Genomic DNA, 25,830 nt, shown 5'->3' with positions numbered 1-25,830 from the left:
CCTGTTACATTTACAAATAATGACTTGATGTGTAACTCTGGCTTGGATGCATTCAACCTGATTTCATAGAGCCTGTCAGGGATGGTATTAAACCAAAGGCCCCCTATACTCTAGCTGGCACAGCAGGAAATTATCAGAAGCTAACTGTTCGTTCCTGATAATTGCCCGTTCATTACAGGAGGTGAGAGCTGACTTTATATACTTCAGTCACCTTTGTATGGGGATTAGCTAGATAAAGGGCATCTGTCAGCAGATTTGTACCTATGAAAATGTCTGACCTGTTACATGTGCGCTTGTTCCCATGTTGATATGTGCCGCATTGCTGAGAAAAATAAAGTTTTAATATATGCAAATGCACCTCCAGGAGCAATGGGGGCGTTACCGTTACACCTAGAGGCTCTGCTCTCACTGCAGCTACTGCGCCCTATCCACTTTGATTGAGAGGATCTGGTATGATGTTTTCACTGCCTGGTCCTGGCAATCAAAGTGTAGAGGGTGCGGCAGTTGCAGAAAGAGCAGAGCCTCTAGTTGTAACGGCAACGTCCGTGTTGCTCTTAGAGGCTTATTTGTATATATAAATACTTTATTTTTCTTAGCCAGTTTCATAGGTACAAATCTGCTGACAGATGCTCTTTAACTAATGTCCTCATCCACATTAATTGTTTCTGGGCAGCAGATCGCTGTTTACACTATGCTATCTTCTGCCCAGAAATGATAATTTAGGTGACTGCACCAGCTATGCTTTCACCCAGTGGATGATTGTTTACTCTTTCATTGGGTGATCGGTGGCAGCTTTACACAGGGCAATTATTGGAAAGGGGTGTTCCTAGGAACAGCTGATCGGAAGGGGTCCGACACCCGGAAAACCCTGCCGATCACATACTGATGACCTATCCTGAGGACGGGTCATCAGTATAAAACTCCTCGAAACCCCCTTTAAATTACCTGGCAAAATGGTTATCTGATTTGGAAATCCCTATCTATTCATAATTTCTTTCTGTCATTGTAATGCATGGATAAACCAGGTCCTCCATTGTGAGTAACTCGCTAATTACATCCATAGGGCTAATAGACATTATGCAGACAACCTCTATTAAGGATAGTTTGATTAACCTTTCCACTTTTTCATGAAGATTGAAATATGTGTACAGCTGTAAAATTAACCTATTCTTACCCAAACTAATCTTCTCTGTTCTAAATTTCAGCCCTTACTTGACAAGCACTTGCTGAAGTGGTTGTCCTGGACAGCGCGGGGTTTTCTGGCTCCCCTTGCTGCAGCAGTGGGTGGAATCATCAGCCAAGAAGTCCTGAAAGCTTTATCACAAAAGTTTTCTCCTTTACAGCAATGGGTGTGTATTCCCAGCTCCTATTTGTTACTTTATTTTTTTTATTTATGGTTGATGTAAAAAATGATAAACTGATAAAATCATATATCACTAAGTGCATGACAATCTCTTTCTAAAAAAAGAAAAAAAGCTAGAACCAGCCTTGTACCTCATATAGAACCAGAGATATCTCCATTCAATGCTCTGTTCTGCTAGATAGAAGGAATGGCAGATCGAGCATGCACTCTGCTATTCTTTTCATTCTCATTTGCTACATTCATCTACGCGTGGCAGTCCAACAGAATGAATAGAGCAGCAGTACACATCCTTGACCTTACTCCCCATCAGGATCGGTGAGACCCCCAAAAAATCAATTAGTTATGCCCTATTTGGTGTTTGGGACTGCAGGAATGTGCATAGGCCGGTGCTTGTTCCTATAGTGTGCCCAGTGGTGAACTTCCTCCTCTGGTCTTTAGAGGAGGAAATTTCTACTGGTCATGTGCAGCACAGTTTCAGGCATTGTAACTTAGTGCCTTGGAGCAGCATGATGATACCTAGTATAAAGGACAGGATAGGTGAGAACTGATTATCTATCACCACTAGAACACCCTACTTATCACTGCTTTTAGTATAAGGACAGGAGAGAACACAGGAGAGGTGAGAACTGATTCTCTATCACCACTAGAACAGCCTGCTGATCACTGTTTCTAGTATAAGGGACAGGAGAGAACACAGGTGAGGTGAGAACTGATTCTCTATCACCACTAGAATGCCCTGCTTATTACTGTGCTGGATAAATAAGGGCATTAGATTGATAAAACATAAAATATATTTATTATTTAACATTTTTAAGACTTCTACTTTTTTATGAAAGTTAATAAAATATATATTTTTTAAGCTGGAGTATGAGTCGGTTCATTTCTACCGACTTCACCCAAACTTAGTGATGGCATATTGCTAGTATATGCCATTACTTTATAATTGGAGATCATTATAAAAGCCCTAGGATCACTTCTACTAGAGGTTTATTTAAAAATTATACTATTTATATTGAATATTTTTATATTTTTTTCCTAAGCTGTTTTTGGATGCCATGGACATTGTGAATCCATTAAACGAAATTAGTCAAGAAGAATTCCTTCCTAGGTATGCCTTTTGCTAACTAAATCTAATTGTGTGCTAGACGTGTGATGGCATTGAAATTGTGTACATCATAGAGCTCTGTATTAAAGATAAGCACATTGTGTATCCAGCCTCTTACTCCACTACTGATAATTCCCACATCATTTCCAGCTCATTAGCTGCGTTATACGCGCAACCGGGAATAAACCATTGTCACTACGATCGTTTATCCCTATATAGCGTCCTTGTTTTTCAGCATCAGAGGTGGATGTGCTGCCAACAACCAAGGATTTATAGTGCTGCATGAAAGAGCATATGTTCGTTTATCAGGTGATTGTCGGCACCTTTACATGGGCCAGTTATCAGGAGAGAGTGTTTGTAGAATTGTTAATTGCCAATAATTATTCCAGTTCTGGGACCGAAGGGACAGGAGGGGACCTCATTAGCTTCTATGGGACATTTTTCTAGGCGTGCTCTGTGACCTGTGCAGAGGTCAGAAGGGAGTAGAGTACTTGTGATATCACCTATTGTGAATAGTGGCCCATGTTATCTGTACAGAGGTGATATCTGTCATTGTAATCCTGCCTGTGATTATAATGAGATAACTGCTGAAACGTAATTTTCAAGATTCTTGACATATTTGAGGCCTAGTGGGCAATGTGAAAACTAGATTTTTTTTTTTTATATAGATAGTGATATGGAAAATAAAAAAAATGACAAATATTCTAATAAAATAAGTCTAACATAAAAAGAGGATTTAAACAATAGATAATTTTCTTATCACTCATTCCTTCTAAGGACCTTTTACATGGGCGGACAATCAGGGCAGTTATCAGAAAGGAGTGTTTCTAGGAACTCTTGTTCCTGAAAATTGTTTGAAGGTGCCGCTGATCACCTGATGAACGAGCATCGGGGGAAAGCGTTGATGCTGCACACACCTAAATTATCATTCCAGGGCTGTAGATTGTGCTGTGTAAGTAGCGATCTGCTGCCCAGAAACAGTGATTCTCTATGGAGACGAGCAATCACTGGTCCCCATACAGAGGAGATGATTGCTGCATGATAATTACCTGACAAGCAGGCAATTTTCGGGAACAAATTGCTCGTTCTTGAGAATTGCCTACTGAGTCCATCATGGAAAGGGGTCTTTAGAGAACTCAGTCCCATTTGCTTTAATTTGCATTTCACGAAAACTGTGCTATACATCTACAGTACATCACTTCACATCTACATAAAATGCCCTCTATTGCTGATCATGAATGGTTTATAAGTTTCCTTATGTTTTATCATTTCTCTTTAAAAAAAAAAAAAAAAAATATTAAGAATTTTGCTGACTTCCCTTTATAGCATTGCATTTTGCAAGCTGAAATGTCAGCAAGACCAAGCTTTCCTTGAAAACACCGGAGCCAAGGCTTATTTAAATTTGAAATCTGATTGCGTTTTGTACCTTGTGTATTTCAAAGAGATTGTTTACCCCTTGGGTCCTTTTGGGCAGACCCCCCAGCATTACCAGACTTGCAAAGAGAGTGATACTTACTGATCCCAGCTTCTGGATTCTGGCGTCGTCGCTTCCCCTCTCGGGTATCCCCGCCTGAACATCCTGTTGCTGGTCACTTGGCTGATGCAGATGACTGGCTGCAGCAGAGATGCGCCACAGCTGCAGCAACCACCCTGCATCAAAGTGGATATTGACTGAACCCAGTAGCATGGGTCAGGTAAGTATCACTCCCTCCGTAGGTCTGGCCACGCTGAGGAATCTGTCTTAAAGGCCCCCAAGAGTAAACAACCCCTTTAAGTGTCATTACAGACCTTGTCATTGACAGTAAAAATGAAAAAGTTTAATTATTAAATCTTCCCTAGTTTTGTATTAATTTGCTCCCCATTGTATTTCATATGCAGGGGTGATCGATATGATGCCCTTCGAGCTTGCATTGGAGAAACTTTTTGCAGGAAGATTCACCGTTTAAATATTTTTTTGGTTAGTACCCTGTCCGTCATGGCCATTTTATTTTCATCTGCGATACAACAAATGAGGAAAATGATGTGTGCACATGAGCATTAGATTCAATATCTGAATCCAAAAATCCAGCATAATATCCTACAGCAGGTCATTAAGGTTTCAATCGGACCGAACCTTGGGACAGTGGAAAGAGAAAACATTTTTGATGGAATTTAGAGAATGTTTCCCCTCTCTTTTATGTGGAGATTTCATCCTGCATTTGCAGAAAGGGGCATTGCTAGATGCTGTGCTTTAATACGGATTCCTGTATATACAGGATAGCAGATTTGTATAGGGATTGTGTAGTCTGTTTAGCCGGACCAATGCACTTTAATGAGGTTAAACTTTATAGAATCTCTTTTTCTAGTTATCCATATGAGCTTGAAGTATTAGACCGGACTCAAAATGATATGGGCTAGTACTAGTATATGCATGCTCTCTTCTGTCCAGCATCCCCTGGTGAAGCAGTAAGGCCAAACGTTTAGGTTCAGGATAGGTCTTCAATATCAGAAGGGCAGGGGTCCGACACTCAGAACCCCCGCCAATAAGCTGTATGAGGAGATGGCGCGCACGCAGTGTGCACGTGCCGTCTCGCGTCTCTCTTCCTGCTGCTGCTATGTCTATGGCAAAGCAGCAGCTGATCGGCAGGGGTTCCAGGTGTCGGACCCCCGCCGATCTGATAATGATGACCTATCCTAAGGACAGGTCATCAATATTGAAAGCCTTTAAATGTATGGAATTTTAATGGACCTTTTGTTTGCTTGGTTTGATTGACTGATTGCCCTCTATCTGCAGGTTGGTTGTGGTGCTATTGGCTGTGAGATGTTGAAAAATTTTGCACTTCTAGGGGCTGGCTCTGATTCACAAAGAGGTTTGGTAAGTACTCAGACCATGTACAATAATTAGGAAAGTGGTCTTGCATGCCCGCTGATAGCATCCAAGTAAGAGTACACAACTTTTCTGTACCCACCACCATGTGGAATGAAGAGACAGTGGGTATGCTCGTTACCCCTACTCCATACTCCTGATGGGTAGGGACATGGATTGGATTCCACTATTCTAGCTGCGCTCCACAGATCTAAAGTTTACGTTCTTAGATTGTCCCTGTAATCCATAAGTCAGGCTGATAGCTGTCAGCTAAACTATTCTTTATTTGACAGTTTCTGGTTTTATATGACCAGATCTACCATTCACTACCAAAGACTGTCTATTTGCTTCCTAGTCAACATAAAGGTGAATATTTGACTCTATACCCAGAATATTAGAAGCCATGTAACTGTGGAAATGTTTGGTATCTATGAGCAACATGTAAGCCACAAGACCTAAAAAGCCAAGTTCATGCATGCAACATACATTCATGGCTCATATAAAAAAAACTGTGCTTTAAGGGGTACTCCGCATTTAATGAACACATTGATTTCTTTAACAAATAGGATTTTGAACAATTTTGTAATTTACATCAATTTAAAGTTTTTCTTGCACAAACCTCTATAATATCTGTGCGATAGCCTCTTTCTAAAAAAAAAAAAAAAATGTTATGGCCTGTTATACAGGGTGGCCGACGAAAAAGTAGCCCGCCTCCAATATCTCCAAATCAAACTGCCTAATAGTAGATCTGTCTTAGTTGTCCTTAGTAACCTATCAGAGCTCAGCTCTCATTTTGTCAGAGCCCTGTAGGAACTGAAAGCTGAGCTCTGATTGGTTGCTATGGGCAACTAAGACAGATTTATTATTCAGTTTGATAAAAGTGGCCTATTGCGTCAGAAAGATGGTGTTCTGCCTGGAACAGCAAATAGTGATTAGTGGAAGGCAATGGCAAAGCAGATCAATTAAGGAAACGCAAGAGACCTTTGCTGACAAGTACCCAGGAACAAAACCACCAGCTAAACGTTGTATCCAGAGCCTGGATCGGAAATGGCACACTGGCTCTGTTACAAACATGAAGAAACCGAGGCTGAAGTTCTGCATGAAATTTAGCAGAAGCAGCACCCAAAAATCAACTTGAAGACTGTCTCAGCAATTTGGTGCATCACGAACGACGTGTCAGCGAGTGCTGAAATCTCAGAATCTGAAACCGTGCCGAATAAAGTGTGTGCAGGAACTGAAAGAGTCTGACAAAGCTAAAAGTGTAAATTACTGGACTTGGTTGCTGACTATTATTGCTAATAGACATTTTGACCCATTGCTGTACTTCATGACGGACGAAGATTGGTTTAATTTATCAGGTCATGTAAATTCCCAGAATACAAAGTACTGTTCCTCAGAAAATCTCCATTAACACCAATAAACAACCAGAAAATTGGCGCTTGGTGCGCAGTGTCAGGAACACGAATAGTAGGCCCAATTTTCTTCAAATCAACTGCGAATACCATAATTTACCTGGACATCTTTGAACAGTTTTACAACCAACTAGCACCAGAAGAAAAAATGTCCTGCTTTTTCCAAAAAGATGGGGCAACATGCCACACCTCACAGAGCTCACTGGCACATGTTCATGAACTGTTTATGGAGGAGCCAACCAGGGGTTATGGCCACCAGAGTCTCCAGGTTGTCCTCATGCAATTTTTTATCTGTGGCAGAAAATGTCCGCTAACAATCCACATCCCTGGATGAACTGAAGGAAAATATCACAAACACTATCCGCAACATTACAAGTAGTATCAGCCGACATAATCCGACGTGCCCAAAGATGTATACACATGAACGGGGACCTCTTTCAGCATCTTTTGTGACTTGTGGTTAATTAAAAAATGTTGTCCTGCTATCGCTGAAGACGGGCTACTTTTTTGTGGGCCACCCTGTAGCCCTGTGTAATGCATCCATAGAGAGCTGAATAAAACTAAACATAGCATCAGTCATGGGACCCTCAGACATGTCATGTGACTTTTTGGCTTTAAGTTAACTGCCCGAATGAGGAGCAGAACATATACAGTTTATACATTATTGCTGCCTGCAGCAGCATGTGTTTCAGTCTCTGAGTAGAAGCAGATTTCTGTGTGTGTTGTTGACATCACCTAGAGACAGGCAGCCATTTTACGAATCACCTGGAGATAGGCGATCATTTTACAACATCGCCTAAAGACAAACAGCAATGTGAATACACACATGATGTAGTTACTATAATAGGCGCAATAAAAATGATTATTCCACCACTAGTCCTATTAAGTTTTGGCAAGGATGTTTCCTGTGTCTGATCCAGCCTTTGCATGTCATGTGACCCTTTTGCTTACTGAATGTTAGGGGTTATATGATGTGAAGAGTGTCACATGACTGATGCCATGTTTTAGCTATACCATAGATACATTACATTAGACTGGCACATGGGCTATACCATTCCACTGTGCATATAGGTGTCAACTGAAAGAAAAGTGTTAATTTTAAATGCATGTATATTAGAAAATTGTTATTATTTTCTATTATATAAATAAAACAAAAAGGAAAAACTGGAATACCCATTTTATCAGGATGTTAAGTGTCTACAAATTTCCTAGGATTCACGTGATACATAGTAAAATCTATGCGGTGTCTAATGTAGTGGTCTAGAAATGTGAGGTCTTGCTGAAGTGGTTCGATTTTAGAAAAAATGATCTCCCCTGTTAGAGTCAACTGTAAGAGAGCTGTCTTTTTATGTGACAAGAAAAATGAGTTCTGTGTGTGCCATAAAGAGTGACCGAGATTAGGCCCACAGTAGTGCGCCATTAGTCCGGTGGTTGCATGTTTTGTTGTACAGTCTGTGGCAAGATTCAGTAAAGCCTGTAATTTATACGTTTATATCTGTGCCATTTCTAACTTAGGACCACCTCCATGAACTGCTCTCAGTACATGGGGTGAGGTGTTATCAGTGATTAGTAGCATTCTCTGTGTAAGTGTGTATACATAGTGGGACACAGTGAAGGGGATGGTCTGGGAAAACAGGTATTTTCCACCCAGCGTGTGCTGCTGGGCTGATTTGCAGGCAGGTGGGATCAAACACCGAACTGGATTTTAGGTGGCGGTCCGGGTTTTGACAGCACCTAGCTGTCCTTAAAAGACAGCTGGGCTCAGCAGCAAAGTGTGTGTGTGCTGGGATCTGAGGCTTGTGCCGTGCTGGAGGGCTGAGACCCGTGTTTAGGGGAAACAGGCCCCCTAAAAGTCTGCTATGGACTGCTGGAGGCAGAACTGCTAACAAGGTGATTTTTGCTATGTGGACTTTCCATTGTGTGTGAACTAACACCAAGACTGCAAAGTGACGTTTTGTTTTTGCCTTATATGTGAATAAACATGGAAGTTTATTTTAAGAATTGGTAATTTGCCTCTGTACTGCGTCCGCATGCCCTGTCTACCAGAGCGAATCCCCATAATTGGTGGAGGATGCGAGCACGCGCAGAAAGGCTGGCGTAAACGCCGAAATATTTTTGTTTTCGGGTACGGCTGGATGTCCTGGATTAAACCGGCTAAATTCAAACCTGTGTCACGTGACAAAATGGAGGCTGTAATAATAGCTCTCATGGAGGCTAACCAACACCAGCAAGAAACAACCCAGCTGCTGTTATAACACGTGATGGCTTTACAGACGGCAGGAGCGTCCCAGAGTGTCAATGATGTCCAGAAAGCGGTCCGTGCGGCGATCCCCAAGATGACACCCTCAGATGACATTGAAACCTACCTGGCGATGTACAAGAAGGTGGCCACAAGTGAGACTCTACCCCGAGATCAGTGGGCTGAGGTCGTCTCTCCGTTACTGGCATCCGATTCCCAGTGGGTGTATTTCGACTTTCCGGCCGATCAAGCGGCCGACTACCATTAATTCAAGGGTGAGATTCTGGCAAGACTGGGGGTGAATGTGTTGGTCCGGGCCCAACGGGTGCATCAGTCGGGGTTCAACCCGGCTGAGCCCGTGAGACCCCAGTATTATAACTTGCTTCATATCTTGCAAAAGTGGCTACAGCCTGATGTGCTGAGCCCCACTGCTATGCTGGATCGTCTGTTAGCTGATATGTTCTGGAGGGCTTTGCCACCCCCCTCTCCAGCACTGGATCGGCCAGGTGTCTCCTGGCAATGCCCTTGAGATGGTGGACCTGGTGGAATGCTATGAGGCTACCAGGAATCTAAAGGGGGGTTCTTTCATGAGGGGACCAGTCAAACCCCGGAAATCTCTACACCAGGCCCGGAGGTTTGAGACGATAAAACCCACCCAGAATGTACCCACTGCGGACCTGGCTCCGATAGTCTGCTGGCGGTGTCAGGAGCCTGGCCATGTAAGGGCTGACTGTCCCCATCGGGTTGAGTCCATGGACACTAACTATGGCTACGGTCAGTCGCTATATGCCAGGAAGCTGTGTGCAACAGGTACCCCAGAAACTCTAAATCACTTGTGCCAGGTAGAAGTGAAAGACACTCCAGAGGTTGCCCTGCTGGACTCAGGGAGTCTGGTATCCCTAGTAAGGGCTCTCCTGGTACGGTCCGCTGAGTATACTGGCTGGAAAGTTGGGGTCATGTGCATTCATGGGGACTTAGAAGACTATCCCACCGCCCTGGTGTCTCTAACCACGGGGGCTCGCAGGTGGACTCATGAAGTGGCAGTTGCCACAAACTTACACTACGAACTTCTAATCGGGAGAGACTTCCCGGGTTTCCTGGCACTGTGGCCTGCTACGAAAATGACTGATACCCATGAGACAGGGGTAACCCCAGCAGAGTGGCCTTGCTCCGGGGGGAGGCCAGAACACAGGGAACCCGAGGCCGAAGGGTCAGCGGTAGGGGTGACCTCCACTTCGGAGGAAGAGGGGGAGACAACCCCACTGAGTGTAATGAGTGTAATGGTGGGAGACGTTGAGGACTTGCCGCCGGGGCCTGATCTGGCAGACCTCAATGTCTCCAGGGATAATTTTGGTACTGCACAACACCGGGACCCAACCCTATCCCGAGCCTGGGAAAATGTATTAATAGTTGATGGTGAACCACAGCAAGCTGGGGAAGAGTCGGTGTTCCCCCGTTTTGTGGTATATCAGGATATGTTGTATTGGGTAAACCAGCTGGTAATTTGCCTCTGTACTGCGTCCGCATACCCTGTCTACCAGAGCGAATCCCCAAAATAGATAGCTGTCAGTCACTGATAGCTGTACACTGGGAGGTGTTATCACTGATTGATAGCCTTCTCTGTGAGCGTGTATACATCGATACCTGTCAGTCACTGATAGTTATACACAGGGCGGTGTTATCAGAGATTGATGGCATTCTCTGTGTAAGTGTGTATACATAGATAGGTATCAGTCACTGATAGTGGTACACAGAGGAGGTGTTATCAGTGATTGATAGTATTCTCTGTGTAAGTGTGTATACATAGATAGCTGTCAGTCACTGATATTTGTACACGGGGAGGTGTTATTAGTAATTGATAGCATTCTCTGTGTAGGTGTGTATACATAGATAGCTGTCAGTCACTGATAGCTGTACACAGTGGAGGTGTTATCAGTGATTGATAGTATTCTCTGTGTGTATACATGTCAGTCACTGATAGTTGTACACTGGGAGGTGTTACCAGTGATTGGCATTCTCTGTGTAGAGAAGTGTATATACAGAGATAGTTTTAAGTCACTGATAACTGATACGACCTCCCCCTGTATACTGAGAACTGGTCATGGAGGTAGTCTTAAAGGAGTTCTGCACTTTGTTTAAACTGATGATCTATCCTCTGGATAGATCATCAGAATCTAATCGGCGGGGGTCCGACACCCGGGACCCCCGCCGATCAGCTGTTTCAGAAGGCAGCTGCACTCTAGCAGCGCCGCGGCCTTCTTACTGTTTACCGCAGGCCCAGTGACGTCACGTCTAGTATCACTGGCCTGGGCGCGGCTAAGCTCCGTTCCACCCCCATTACTTAAATCCGGTATCCCCTTATAGGGCAGTACCTTAGAGCTAAACGAAACTGTACAGATGAAGAGTCTTTTGAAAAAGAAAGCAGTATACTATACAGTAGATTTATGGCCAGAGGATACCCTAAGAAGGTACTTCATCTGGCGTATAGAAGAGCCAAAAACATTGAGAGGAATACACTGCTCCAAGAAAAAAGTAAAAATGAAGACAAGAAAATAATACGCTGCATAGGAACATATGATGTGCAACATCAAACAGTGTATAGAATTTTGAAGCGACATTGGCATATCCTGCGAGCGGACAGGGATCTGAAAGAAGTTATTTTAGATAACCCCACTGTAACATATAGGAGAAGAAAAAAACCTAAAAGAAATGATGGTGCGTAGCCATTTTCAGAAACGACAAAGAACAGAAACATGGCTGGCCACGAAGGGATCCTTTTACCTGCGAAGGCTGTACATTCTGCAACTATATGTCCCCCAAAAAAGAGTTTACTAATTCCTATAGATGGGAAAAAAATATACCATCAGAGACTATATAAATTGCAGGACTATGGGTGTGGACTATGCTATTCAGTGTGAGTGTCCCAAACTGTATGTCGGAATATCAATTAAGGAGTTGAGGAGGCGTATATCGAAACATTTCAGTAATTTAAATACCAAGGAAGAGACACCATTATCTAAACATATAACGAACTATCATAGAGGGAATACCTCAGGTTCGAAAATATGGGGAATACAAAAAATCATAACGGGCCCAAGACAGGGAGATATTGATTTGAGACTACAACAGGAAGAAACTAAATGGATCTATCGCCTTAAGTCCCTTGCACCGTTAGGACTAAATGAAGGCTTTACATACGCATCATTTCTATAACGACCTCAGATAAATCAATTTTGATATATCCGGAAAAGTACAAAATAAAGAACAATGTAAACTGTATTGCAATGAAAATAATTAAAACACTTGTAGAGACAGGAACTATTAATGTAGCATGTTAATATGATAAAATAGACCCAATAGTTAATAATGAAGGAGAACTAAAGCAACCCTGATATGCCCTATAAAGCAATAAAAGATACAGTAAATTAGATCTAAATAAGAGGTATCAGATAAAAAAATGTATAGAATAATAGAGTGATTTTAATATAAGAGATGCCGAGTGGAAAATACTTTCCTGATTGATACATTTATAATTTTAAATATATGAAAAATACATCAGTATATGAATATACTGAAATATCAGTGTTGCTTGTGATATATACGAAGGAATTGCATGTTGATACATAGTTAACCTAAGGAAGATAAAAGTAATAAAAAAGTAATATACACTAATATAAAAATAAGAAATAAGTGTCAGAGACATCTAGAAAAAAGAATAATAATTAATGGTAAGAAAAATCAACATCATGAGAAATAATGATACCATATAATCATATGCCCCTTCAAAATAAAGGCAGGAGCTTCTAGTGGCATTATTGGTTAACAAAAGAGGTGACAAAAAAAATATATATATACAGGTGAAACCCGAAAAATTTGAATATCGTGCAAAAGTCCATTTATTTCAGTAATGCAAATGAAAAGGAGTTGCATTAATGCAGCTTAAAATTTTAATTTTGTGAAAAGGTTCAATATTCTAGGCTCAAAGTGTCACACTCTAGTCAGCTAATTAATCCATACCCCCTGAGCAAAGGGGACCTCAAAATGTGACTTTGGGGTTTCATAAGCGGTAAGCCATAATCATCCAAATTATAACAAATAAAGGCTGGAAATATCTCGCTTTACATGTAATGAGTCTATCTCATATGTTAGTTTCACCTTTTAGGTTGCAATACTGAAATAAATGAACTTTGCACAATATTCAAATTTTTCAAATTTCACCTGTATAGTGCTAACTATACAAAATAAAAAACCTAAAAAAAAAAAGTGTAAATAATTAAAAATATCTAAATAAGATAAAAACTAGGTAGTTGATGGATTAATCTCATGCTTCTAAACTAAATAAATAATTGTAAATGATGTAATAATGTTTCAAGATAGGGAAAATTCATGGAGAGTCAATAAACTAAGATTACATGATTGTAAAATATGTATATCGATTAAAAAATCCTCAACCCAACTAAGTATGCAGTGGGAATGAAAAGCAGCTTATTCAGTGTACCAACAGGCAATATAAAGTATCATAAACACAACTATTAGCCCCGAAAACATTAGATACATAGTCTCATCATGAGACGAGAGCTGGCTGCCTTGTACTAAGTCCGGATACATGCGCAGTGCCAACAGGTTGACGTGCATGTGCGAACTCCCGTGATAGGCGAAGTGGACAGGGAAAAGCCGGCATGACAGACATGGATGAGCGGTAGGTATAGGTGGCGAGAGCGAATCGGGAAAGTTTTCTAATAACCTAGTTAGATCTGGGGAATAAAACAAAGCGTGATAGGCTTGTCTTATAGTGACATCACCTACCAACATAATAAAATTTGGTCCCCGCCCCCAACAGACCTACCTGCCCGATCACCTGAAGACGCCAGTTTGCCGGTGAAACATGTCAGGGGGCAGAGTGTGTGTTTGTATGTTGTTTTAGCGTCAGCAGTGAGCAGTTAACCCTTTAATCAGAAGAAGTGCAGACTAATAGAGATAATAGTAAATATAGGAAGGCAGCCAGAGCGCGCCCTGGCGCCTAATCAACTACAGTGTTGCAAAAAATGAAGGGTCGTTGTGAAGGACATAAACAGCGACCACATATAAATTAGAGCTACTAAAATACACCTAGGGTATCTGCTTACTATCTGCTGAGATATTTTAAAGTATCTCACAAAGTGTTGGTAAGTTATTTATTTGCACAAGCACTTTATTTAAAGGGAATCTAATAAAAGCTACGTTTTTAAAGCTACGGTATGTGTAAAAAGACCCCATAATTTACTGAACAGTAGTAGTGACTCGCCATCGCTGACCTGAGTACACTATGGTCTCCTGGCTAGGCTCTTCATCTGGAGATATGTATTCAGCAGAATGTCTCGGGTAATAAATAATGCTGCTTCTTCTTTTTCTTATTTTTTTTAGATTACTATAACAGACCCTGACTTAATTGAAAAATCAAACTTGAACAGACAGTTTCTCTTCAGGCCTTACCACATTCAGGTACGTTAGAAGTTAATGAAATTGTAATGAGTAACCATTACAGCCATTAGGCCATGTTCACACCTTGAAAAATCTGAATGGGAAAAGTCCACAGCAAATGGAGCATATTGCAGATTTTCATTTCTGCTTTTACGTAGCATGTGAATAGAGTTTTGTAAAACCTCAATAATCTAATTATAATTTATTTTATTTAATTTTTTACTTTGCTGCAGTTTTTTGTTGCAAAGTCTGCACTAGAGTCTCCAACAAAGCTGCCAAAAGTAACAATGGCATTGATAATCCCAGAATACACCATCAATGTGTGGGGCAATTCTTGGGAACTCCAAACGTTTTCTTTGAGTTTTACCAGACACTTTTTTCTTCCATTTTCTCTTCCTTAAAGGGGTTGTCCCTGAATGACAAGTCAACACCTATGCACATGATAGGTGATAACTGTCCAATCTGTGCAGGTTCAACCTGTGGAATCCCCACTGATCACTAGAATGTGGGTCCCCTGTCTCCCAATTGAATGGAGCACCATAGGTTGGGTTCCCAACAGCCAAACCCCCACTGATCACACCCTCATCTGCCTACAGATGATAAGTTGCCATTCTGGGAATGCCACTTTATTATTTTTTCTTGTTAATATGATTGGTCAACACAGTACCAGGGATATTGGCGCTGCCACTAGGATGCTGGCACCAGGTGTTAACTCCAAAAAAGAGTGTTAGCTTAGTGTTTGAATGAGGCAGACATTACCTGTTTTTTTCTTTTTGTATGTTCATTCATTTTTTCCCCCAAGATGTTCCCTCCCCTGGGCTCCATCTCAGTTGTTTTGCTCAGCAGGCTACTTTATCCGTTCATTCACTCCTCAGGGGAATCGTCTTTGTCTCTTTTAGTTCCCGGCTTGATCGCCGCCCTGATGTGATTTGCTTCGGGGTTGTTACTGTGGTGCCACTTCCAGTATGATAATCCTCCTCATTAGTGCCTGAAGCTTTGTCCTGTTCCTGAACACCTACAGTTGGCCTCCTGACTGTAGCCTGTTTTCTCCTGCTTTCTGCTATGATGCAATACCATAGGCCTTTTTTGGGTCACTTTCTTTGTACATCATGTCCTGCTCCTGCGAAACTTCCTCCTTCCAGGCCCTTGGGCCACATAGCTGTGTTAGTTACTTATTTTACGCACGTCGGTCCAAGGATGCCCCAGCTCTTCTTGCCAGGATCTGGCCACTCCCGGTGTGCGTTTCATCACTTACTCAGGCTATAGGCCATCTAGAACAAAAGTGACTTTTGTATTCTGGTCACCACTCCCAGAGGTCCTATAAACTTGTATGGCACTTTTCTTCACCATGAGAGTTGTGGTCCTTCCTTATCTGATGATCTGAAGGCCCCCTTTGACACCTTTCATTGGTTTGGATGGATTGTCAACCTAGAGAAGTCATCCTAAACAGATGGAATTCGTGGACATGCTCTACAACTCCCAAGAGGGCAAGGTCCTGCTTTCTCAGGACAAAATAGCCTCTTGTCTGTTCAGGAGCATCCTGCTTTTGCAGGTACAGTCCCCATTCATTCTGCTTTACACGCAGATTCTGGGCAGGATGGTCTTTGTCTTCAAGGCCATCCCTATGTTCAATTCCACACACACCCCTCTTCAGCGCTTAGTTCTTTGTCGCTGAAACAAGTCTTGCCTCTCTCTAGACAAGCCCAATTCTCTTCCTCCATAAGTCCCTGGGAGCTCATCTGGTGGGACTCTTCCCAGGCTTTTCTCCAGAGGAAGTCCTTTCAAGTCTGCACAATGGTCCCGGGCCTTCAAAGTATTCCATCCTCAAGAGGATCAGGTCTAAGAGTTTGGAAGCTTACCTGTCCAAGTGTAGGGTTCCTCCCTTTCTGGTGACAGTCCATTCCACTTAACTGGGTGGGGCCTCTTGGGCATCAGGTGTCTGCTGCTCTGGTCTGCAGTGCTGCCACCTTAGTCTTGGGTCACATCTTTGTCAAATTCTACCAGATCCATACCATGGCTTCTGCTGATGCCAGTCTTGGGCACAAAATATTACAAGTGGCTGTGCACTTGGTGAGTTAAATGCTACTAATTATCTTCTAACCTTCTGGGACTGCTATCCCATGGTACTTAGTCCCCCAATGATATTAACTAGGAAATTGTTTTTTTTGCTTTTTGTAAAATCCCTTTCTTGTTTGGAATTATCAGGGCACACAGATCCCACCCTCTCTTGGTTTTCCTATGCCCAGGGATTTGTTCCTGTTTTTGTTTTTCCCTGGTTTAGGACATGGTTTCTTGTAGTTTTCTTTTATGTTTCCTTCCTACTGCTAACTGATTAGCCTAGTGTTTGTGGAGAAAAGGTATAACTCCTAGTAACAGGGTCTGATATTGTGTCCTCCAGTGAATTCGACAAGAAAGGGATTTTTGGTAAGTACAAAAATCTCATTTTTCATGTAAATGGTACTAAACTGCAGCTCCAGACGCATACAGTTCTAGCATATTTGGTAGCATCCCTAGTCATAGTGACCTCTCTTATTGAAAGGGTTCATGGGACATGTCATGTCACTTTATACATTTAGGGGGTTATTTATTAAACAGAAATACGTCTATATTAGGCGTATTTCTGGTGCAGATTGCGTCGCAATTTAAGACTTTTCTTCACTCACACCAGGTCTAAAAAAGTGGGCTTGGGGTGGGTGGGTACAGGTTACCTGTTTTAGGCGTAGAAAATGGTCTAAATGTAAGACGGCAAGGAAGCGGCGGTGGATCCGCCGAAGTTATGTAGATATGTACAGTACAGACCAAAAGTTTGGACACACCTTCTCATTCAAAGAGTTTTCTTTATTTTCATGACTACAGAAAAACCAGGGTGGCGCCATCCTGGTTTTTCTGTCCACACAAGGTCTACTTTAGGTAAGTTTTAGGTCATAGTCTCCCTCCCACAGCTTTGTGCTGCCGATGTTGAGACATCTCACTTGGCTCCTTTCATTGCCTTGCTGGTCCTATACAATTCTTGTACTACTTTCTTGGCCAGCATACTATGCACTACAGCTGTGGCTGGCTCTCTCACTGACCTTCACTTACCTTATACCATTCTATATATATATATTTTTTGTCATATTTGGTCTATGAGTTGGTCATTGTACCTTATACATTTTTCTCATGACCTTACCTATATTGTATTATGTACTTTGTGACCTGTGTGTTCATCCAGGGTGGCGCTCTTTCTCCTTTCCCTGTTCCCACTACCCTGTCCATGGCATCACCTGTATGTGTGTTTTTAATCATGTTTTTGATACAATAAAATATCTATTTAATAATAATTTCCTGGTACTCTGAGCTTGCTTTCTCTTCCTTTGTTATTATACTCGGAGCTTGTACCGAGTTACCTCTTTACGGGTACCCCATTACATTTACATTGTGTAGGCACTGTCCTCCATCTGGTCTTGGGATACCCGGGGTCTTTTCTTTGTTTCTCATGCTAGTAATGAGCCTGAGCCTGTATACTAGGCTTATTACTAGAGTTGAGCGAACACCTGGATGTTCGAGAAGTTCGGCCGAACTTCCCGGAAATGTTCGGGATCCGAACTCGACCCGAACTTCGTCCCGAACCCCATTGAAGTCAATGGGGACCCAAACTTTTCGGCACTAAAAAGGCTGTAAAATAGCCCAGAAAAGGGCTAGAGGGCTGCAAAAGGCAGCAAAATGTAGGTAAATCCCCTGCAAACAAATGTGGATAGGGAAATGAATTAAAATATGGTGGTGGTGCAGTTAGCTGTGGAGTGGTGACAAAACTTTTCCACATCTCTGCCATGCTAACCCTGCCCTCAGAGGAGCTGGCCGTGACACAGCTGCGTTGGCGACCTCTTGCTCCTCCTCTGCCTCCGCCTTGGGCTTCCACTTGTTCCCCTGTGACATTTGGGAATGCTCTCAGTAGCGCGTCTACCAACGTGCGCTTGTACTCGCGCATCTTCCTATCACGCTCCAGTGCAGGAAGTAAGGTGGGCACATTGTCTTTGTACCAGGGATCCAGCAGGGTGGCAACCCAGTAGTCCGCACACGTTAAAATGTGGGCAACTCTGCTGTCGTTGCGCAGGTACTGCAGCATGTAGTCGCTCATGTGTGCCAGGCTGCCCAGAGGTAAGGACAAGCTGTCCTCTGTGGGAGGCGTATCGTTATCGTCCTGCGTTTCCCCCCAGCCACGCACCAGTGATGGGCCCGAGCTGCGTTGGGTGCCACCCCGCTGTGAACATGCTTCATCCTCATCCTCCTCCACCTCCTCTTCATCCTCGTCCTCCAGTAGTGGGCCCTGGCTGGCCACATTTGTACCTGGCCTCTGCTGTTGCAAAAAACCTCCCTCTGAGTCACTTCGAAGAGACTGGCCTGAAAGTGCTAAAAATGATCCCTCTTCCTCCTCCTCCTGGGCCACCTCCTCTTCCATCATCGCCCTAAGTGTTTACTCAAGGAGACATAGAAGTGGTATTGTAACGCTGATAACGGCGTCAACGCCACTGGCCATGGTGGTGGAGTACTCGAAACAGGGCACACAGGTCTCGCATGGAGGCCCAGTCATTGGTGGTGAAGTGGTGCTGTTCCGCAGTGCGACTGACCCGTGCGTGCTGCAGCTGAAACTCCACTATGGCCTGCTGCTGCTCGCACAGTCTGTCCAGCATGTGCAAGGTGGAGTTCCACCTGGTGGGCATGTCGCATATGAGGCGGTGAGCGGGAAGGCCGAAGTTACGCTGTAGCGCAGACAGGCGAGCAGCGGCAGGATGTGAACGCCGGAAGCGCGCACAGACGGCCCGCACTTTATGCAGCAGGTCTGACATGTCGGGGTAGTTGTGGCCGGGCTTGAGGCTCACTGGCAGCAACCACTCGTCGGTCTGTTGTTCTATACCCCGCCACAACTCCTGTGCGGTGTGGGGCCTGTCCCCCAAACATATGAGTTTCAGAATGGCCTGCTGATGTTTACCCCGGGCTGTGCTGAAGTTGGTGGTGAAGGTGTGTGGCTGACTGGATGAGCAGGTGGAAGAAGAGGAGGAGGAAGCCGAGTAGGAGGAGGAGGCAACAGGAGGCAAAGAATGTTGCCCTGCGATCCTTGGTGGCTGAAGGACGTGCGCCAAACAGCTCTCCACCTGGGGCCCAGCCGCCACTACATTTACCCAGTGTGCAGTTAGGGAGATATAGCGTCCCTGGCCGTGCTTACTGGTCCACGTATCTGTGGTTAGGTGGACCTTGCCACAGATGGCGTTGCGCAGTGCACACTTGATTTTATCGGATACTTGGTTGTGCAGGGAAGGCACGGCTCTCTTGGAGAAGTAGTGGCGGCTGGGAACAACATACTGTGGGACAGCAAGCTGTGACATGGTTGAGATGCTTGGTGACGGAGGTGGTGGTGTTGGTGGTACATCCTCTGTTTGCTGGGCGGCAGGTGCCAATATTCCTCCAGAGGCGGAGGAAGAGGCCGAGGCGGCGGCAGCAGCAGAAGAGGTAGCAGGGGGAGCCTGAGTGAGTTCCTTGTTTTTAAGGTGCTTACTCCACTGCAGTTCATGCTTTGCATGCAGGTGCCTGGTCATGCAGGTTGTGCTAAGGTTCAGAACGTTAATGCCTCGCTTCAGGCTCTAATGGCACAGCGTGCAAACCACTCGGGTCTTGTCGTCAGCACATTGTTTGAAGAACTGCCACGCCAGGGAACTCCTTGAAGCTGCCTTTGGGGTGCTCGGTCCCAAATGGCGGTGGCCAGTAGCAGACGGACTCTCTTGGCGGCGGGTGTTCTGCTTTTGCCCACTGCTCCCTCTTTTGCTACGCTGTTGGCTCGGTCTCACCACTGCCTCTTTCTCCGAAATTCTGAAAGTCAGTGGCGTGATCTTCATTCCATGTGGGGTCTAGGACCTCATCGTCCCCTGCATCGTCTTCCACCCAGTCTTCCTCCCTGACCTCCTGTTCAGTCTGCACACTGCAGAAAGACGCAGCAGTTGGCACCTGTGTTTCGTCATCATCAGAGACGTGCTGAGGTGGTATTCCCATGTCCTCATCATCAGGAAACATAAGTGGTTGTGCGTCAGTGCATTCTATGTCTTCCACCGCTGGGGAAGGGCTAGGTGGATGCCCTTGGGAAACCCTGCCAGCAGAGTCTTCAAACAGCATAAGAGACTGCTGCATAACTTGAGGCTCAGACAGTTTCCCTGATATGCATGGGGGTGATGTGACAGACTGATGGGCTTGGTTTTCAGGCGCCATCTGTGCGCTTTCTGCAGAAGACTGGGTGGGATATGATGTGAACGTGCTGGATCCACTGTCGGCCACCCAATTGAATAAATGCCTGTACCTGCTCAGGCCTTACCATCCTTAGAACAGCATTGGGCCTCACCAAATATCGCTGTAAATTCTGGCGGCTACTGGGACCTGAGGTAGTTGGTTCACTAGGACGTGTGGCTGTGGCAGAACGGCCACGTCCTCTCCCAGCACCAGAGGGTCCACTAACACCACCACGACCATGTCCGCGTCCCTTACTAGATGTTTTCCTCATTGTTACCGTTCACCACAATAAGAAAAAAATTATTTGGCCCAATGTATTGAATTCAAATTCAGGCCTTTTTTTTACAGGCACCTAACACTATCTGGCTATCTACTTAGGTACCGTATTACACTAATACAGGCACAGCAGTAACCACAGATTTAGCTGAATATAAATTGTAGGCCTAGTATTTAGGCCCTGGATGACAGGTATCCCTTTTACGGACAGAATTAGACTTGGAAATGCACGGTAGCTTGTGAAGTTGTTGAGGATGACCCTATCCGCACCTTCAATCTAATATACCCTTTTATGGATAGATTTAAACTTGGCCTGATACAGCAGAAACCACTGATTTAGGGAATTGCTAAGTTGGGAATTGTATTTCAACCCAGAACAAAAACTGTGCTTTGGCGGACACTAAAGAAATTGACCAGCCACAGCAGTAACGACAGATTTAGCTGAATATAAATTGTAGGCCTATTATTTAGGCCCTGGATGACATGTATACGTTTACGGACAGAATTAGACTTGGAAATGCACAGTAGCGTTTGAAGTTATTGAGAATGACCCTATCAGCACCTTCAATCTAATATACCCTTTTATGGATAGATTTAAACTTGGCCTGATACAGCAGAAACCACTGATTTAGGGAATTGCTAAGTTGGGAATTGTATTCAACCCAGAACAAAAACTGTGCTTCGGCAGACAGCAGACAGTATTACAATTGGCTAGCCACAGCTGAAACACCAGATTTAGGGTACTGCTATTTTGGCAATTGTATTTTACCCCTCAATTAAATAGCAAGCACAGCCAAGCCCCTGATGTAGGATATAGCAAAAAAAAAAACACACTATTGATGGTTAAAAATGGACTTGGTGGCAGCTTGTGCTGGCGCACCACAAGACACAAAATGGTCGCCGATCACCCCAGAAAAAAGTGACTGAAAAACGCTCTGGGCAGCCTTAAAACAGTGAGCAATTAAATAGCAGAGGTTGTATGATACACAGCTGTATATTGATCACTTCAGTAAATAAATCCCTGCCTAATCTCGCCCTAACAGCAGCAGCTGCATCCTCTCCCTACACTGATCAGAGCAGAGTGACGTGCGGCGCTACGTGACTCCAGCTTATATAGAGCCTGGGTCACATGCTGCACTGGCCAATCACAGCCATGCCAATAGTAGGCATGGCTGTGATGGCCTCTTGGGGCAAGTAGTATGACGCTTGTTGATTGGCTGCTTTGCAGCCTTTCAAAAAGCGCCAAGAAAGCGCCGAACACCGAACCCGGACTTTTACGAAAATGTTCGGGTCCGTGTCACGGACACCCCAAAATTCGGTACGAACCCGAACTATAGAGTTCGGGTTCGCTCATCCCTACTTATTACCTGTTTATTGCAGTTCAGCCAGCAGGTGGCAGCACAGAACTGTACTATACCTATTTCTGTATAGAATACTGGAGCAAATTTCATCTGATGATTGCAAGTTGGAGTCCACTTGGAGACATAAAAAAAAAAAGTTTTGAAAAATATTAAAAAGATATTAAAATTAAAAGCACCCCCTTTTCCCAAAATAAAAATAAACAATGAAAAAAATAACATCCTGGGCATCGCCGCGCGTGAAAACGTCCATACTATAAAATATAGAAAAAAAATCCTATACGGTGAATGGCGTAATGGAAAAAAAAGTAAATAAATATGGTTTTTCATCACTTTACTTCCCCAAAAAAATTGAAGAAAAAATGATCAAAATGTCATAAACACCACAAAATGGTATTAGCAAAAACTACAGATTGTTCTACAATAAATGAGCCCTCACACATCGGCGTAGACATAACTATGAAAAAGTTATGGGGGTCAGACTATGGTGATGATGAGAATTATTATAATTTTTTTCACCGTTTTTAATTTTTTTCAGCATTAAACGCAAGAAAAACTATACAAGTGTGGAATCACTGCAATCATACTGACTTGGAGAATAAAGAGCATCGGGAAAGGGTTAATCATCTTATGTTCTTTTGTTTTGTCAGAAACCCAAAAGCTGCACTGCTAGTGCTGCAACCTTAAGCATAAACCCGCAGTTGAAAATTGAACCGCGTTTAGATAAGGTGTGTCCGGCCACAGAGAATATCTATACAGATGATTTTTACAGTAATCAGGATGTCATTGTGACGGCACTGGACAACGTGGAAGCCAGAAGATATGTAGACAGGTAGCTCTACTTGTAACCGTTTTTGTGTCCCATTTATTCACTCAACTGTAAGATGTCACTTAAAACGTTTGTGTACTGAATTCTGTACATTTTCTTTTATACAGTCGCTCTGTGTCCAACATGCGCCCTCTGCTGGACTCTGGGACCATGGGGACGAAAGGACACACAGAAGTGATTGTACCTTGGTTAACGGAATCATATAACAGTTATGTAAGCGTTGTGTATCAAATTATAGCTTGAGTTTCACTTTCAGAAAATATAAAGGGGGTCATTTATTAAGATTGGCATTTTAGACACTGGTCTTAATAGCCCCTATAGCGGGCGGTGGATCCGCCGGAGTTATGTAGAGGCACAGGCCTCTACATAACTTTGGCGGATCCACCACCGCTTCTAAATGTATGATAGATTTAGACCATCTTCTACGCCTAAACCAGGTGTAGAAAATGGTAAATAAGACGGGCCTACCGGCCGGTCCCCTTCCCCGCCTTCTTTTTTAGACCTGGCATAAGTGGGGAAAAGGGCACCACAATCTGCTCCTGGACGTATTTCTGGAGCTTAATAATATTACAGGCTATAGCTACTAGAGAGGGGTCGTTGATCCAGGGAGTTATTCTGATTGCCTGATTGGAGTCGGGAAGGAATTTTTTATTCCCCTAAAGTGGAGAAAATTGGCTTCTACCTCACAGGGTTTTTGGCCTTCCTCTGGATCAACTTGCAGGATAACAGGCCGAACTGGATGGACAAATGTCTTTTTTCGGCCTTATGTACTATGTTACTATGTTACTAGGAATACGCCTAACATAGGCGTATTTCTGGTCAGTAAATGACCCCCTAAGTACATAAGCCACCCAACTATTGAAGCCCCTTAGCCTGCTGGCACCACATGTAAAGCTTCCTATGGTTGAAATACATGTATTCAATGCCTTTAACACACATAAGCCTCAATGATATAGGGTACTGCAGACAAAAAAGTGGATCATAGCAACCAATGGGAGTTTTTTTTTTGCACTTAAAACATGACAACTCCAAGCTGGCTGCTGTGGGCAACATCTCCACTTTTGTCTGCAGGCGCCCTCATCAATGAGGGTGACCAAGGGCAGAGATGTGTACTTCTAAAAACAGTGGTTTCAAGGAAAGAAATTTCATATATTTTAAAATCATTATTGTGTTTTTGTGTAGCGAGATCCTCCCGATGAAGAAATCCCATTTTGCACTTTGAAGTCATTTCCAGCAACCATTGAGCACACGATTCAGTGGGCCCGAGATAAGGTATAGAAGAACCAGTATTTGCAATGAATAATCATTTCTGTCTTTTTTTATGTATATGCCGTGTTCTCATTTATTTCCTTTATTTTTGTTCACATCCAGTTTGAGAGCTCTTTTACCCACAAGCCTTCTCTATACAACAAATTTTGGCAGGCACATTCAACTGTCCAAAACGTTCTCCAGGTATGTGTATTGTCATCTGTGAAATGTGCAGGCGACGCCTCATCTACAGATTCTGGGCTCCTCCACATATACAGGGAGTGCAGAATTATTAGGCAAGTTGTATTTTTGAGGATTAATTTTATTATTGAACAACAACCATGTTCTCAATGAACCCAAAAAACTCATTAATATCAAAGCTGAATATTTTTGGAAGTAGTTTTTAGTTAGTTTGTTTTTAGTTTTAGCTATTTTAGGGGGATATCTGTGTGTGCAGGTGACTATTACTGTGCATAATTATTAGGCAACTTAACAAAAAACAAATATATACCCATTTCAATTATTTTTTTTTACCAGTGAAACCAATATAACATCTCAACATTCACAAATATACATTTCTGACATTCAAAAACAAAACAAAAACAAATCAGTGACCAATATAGCCACCTTTCTTTGCAAGGACACTCAAAAGCCTGCCATCCATGGATTCTGTCAGTGTTTTGATCTGTTCACCATCAACATTGCGTGCAGCAGCAACCACAGCCTCCCAGACACTGTTCAGAGAGGTGTACTGTTTTCCCTCCTTGTAAATCTCACATTTGATGATGGACCACAGGTTCTCAATGGGGTTCAGATCAGGTGAACAAGGAGGCCATGTCATTAGATTTTCTTCTTTTATACCCTTTCTTGCCAGCCACGCTGTGGAGTACTTGGACGCGTGTGATGGAGCATTGTCCTGCATGAAAATCATGTTTTTCTTGAAGGATGCAGACTTCTTCCTGTACCACTGCTTGAAGAAGGTGTCTTCCAGAAACTGGCAGTAGGACTGGGAGTTGAGCTTGACTCCATCCTCAACCCGAAAAGGCCCCACAAGCTCATCTTTGATGATACCAGCCCAAACCAGTACTCCACCTCCACCTTGCTGGCGTCTGAGTCGGACTGGAGCTCTCTGCCCTTTACCAATCCAGCCACGGGCCCATCCATCTGGCCCATCAAGACTCACTCTCATTTCATCAGTCCATAAAACCTTAGAAAAATCAGTCTTGAGATATTTCTTGGCCCAGTCTTGACGTTTCAGCTTGTGTGTCTTGTTCAGTGGTGGTCGTCTTTCAGCCTTTCTTACCTTGGCCATGTCTCTGAGTATTGCACACCTTGTGCTTTTGGGCACTCCAGTGATGTTGCAGCTCTGAAATATGGCCAAACTGGTGGCAAGTGGCATCTTGGCAGCTGCACGCTTGACTTTTCTCAGTTCATGGGCAG

General features: G+C 43.4%; 1 protein-coding gene across 1 annotated transcript in view; it reads left to right on the top strand.

Moving 5' to 3' along the window:
- The window catches only part of UBA6 (ubiquitin like modifier activating enzyme 6), an 89,446-nt gene that overhangs the window by 29,382 nt on the left and 34,234 nt on the right, over nt 1-25,830 (top strand). Inside the window, exons 14-22 of the mRNA XM_040418051.1 lie at nt 1,206-1,349; nt 2,404-2,471; nt 4,347-4,425; nt 5,242-5,322; nt 14,368-14,445; nt 22,964-23,145; nt 23,250-23,355; nt 24,325-24,414; nt 24,514-24,594. Of these exons, the coding sequence (XP_040273985.1) occupies nt 1,206-1,349; nt 2,404-2,471; nt 4,347-4,425; nt 5,242-5,322; nt 14,368-14,445; nt 22,964-23,145; nt 23,250-23,355; nt 24,325-24,414; nt 24,514-24,594 (909 nt within the window). The remainder of the gene's footprint in view (nt 1-1,205; nt 1,350-2,403; nt 2,472-4,346; nt 4,426-5,241; nt 5,323-14,367; nt 14,446-22,963; nt 23,146-23,249; nt 23,356-24,324; nt 24,415-24,513; nt 24,595-25,830) is intronic.

The sequence above is a fragment of the Bufo bufo genome, chromosome 2 (assembly GCF_905171765.1).
Source record: "Bufo bufo chromosome 2, aBufBuf1.1, whole genome shotgun sequence".
In the NCBI taxonomy this organism is placed as follows: Eukaryota; Metazoa; Chordata; class Amphibia; order Anura; family Bufonidae; genus Bufo; species Bufo bufo.
The sequence above is the reverse complement of the archived record's forward strand: the minus strand, read 5'-3'. Positions and strand labels throughout refer to the sequence as shown.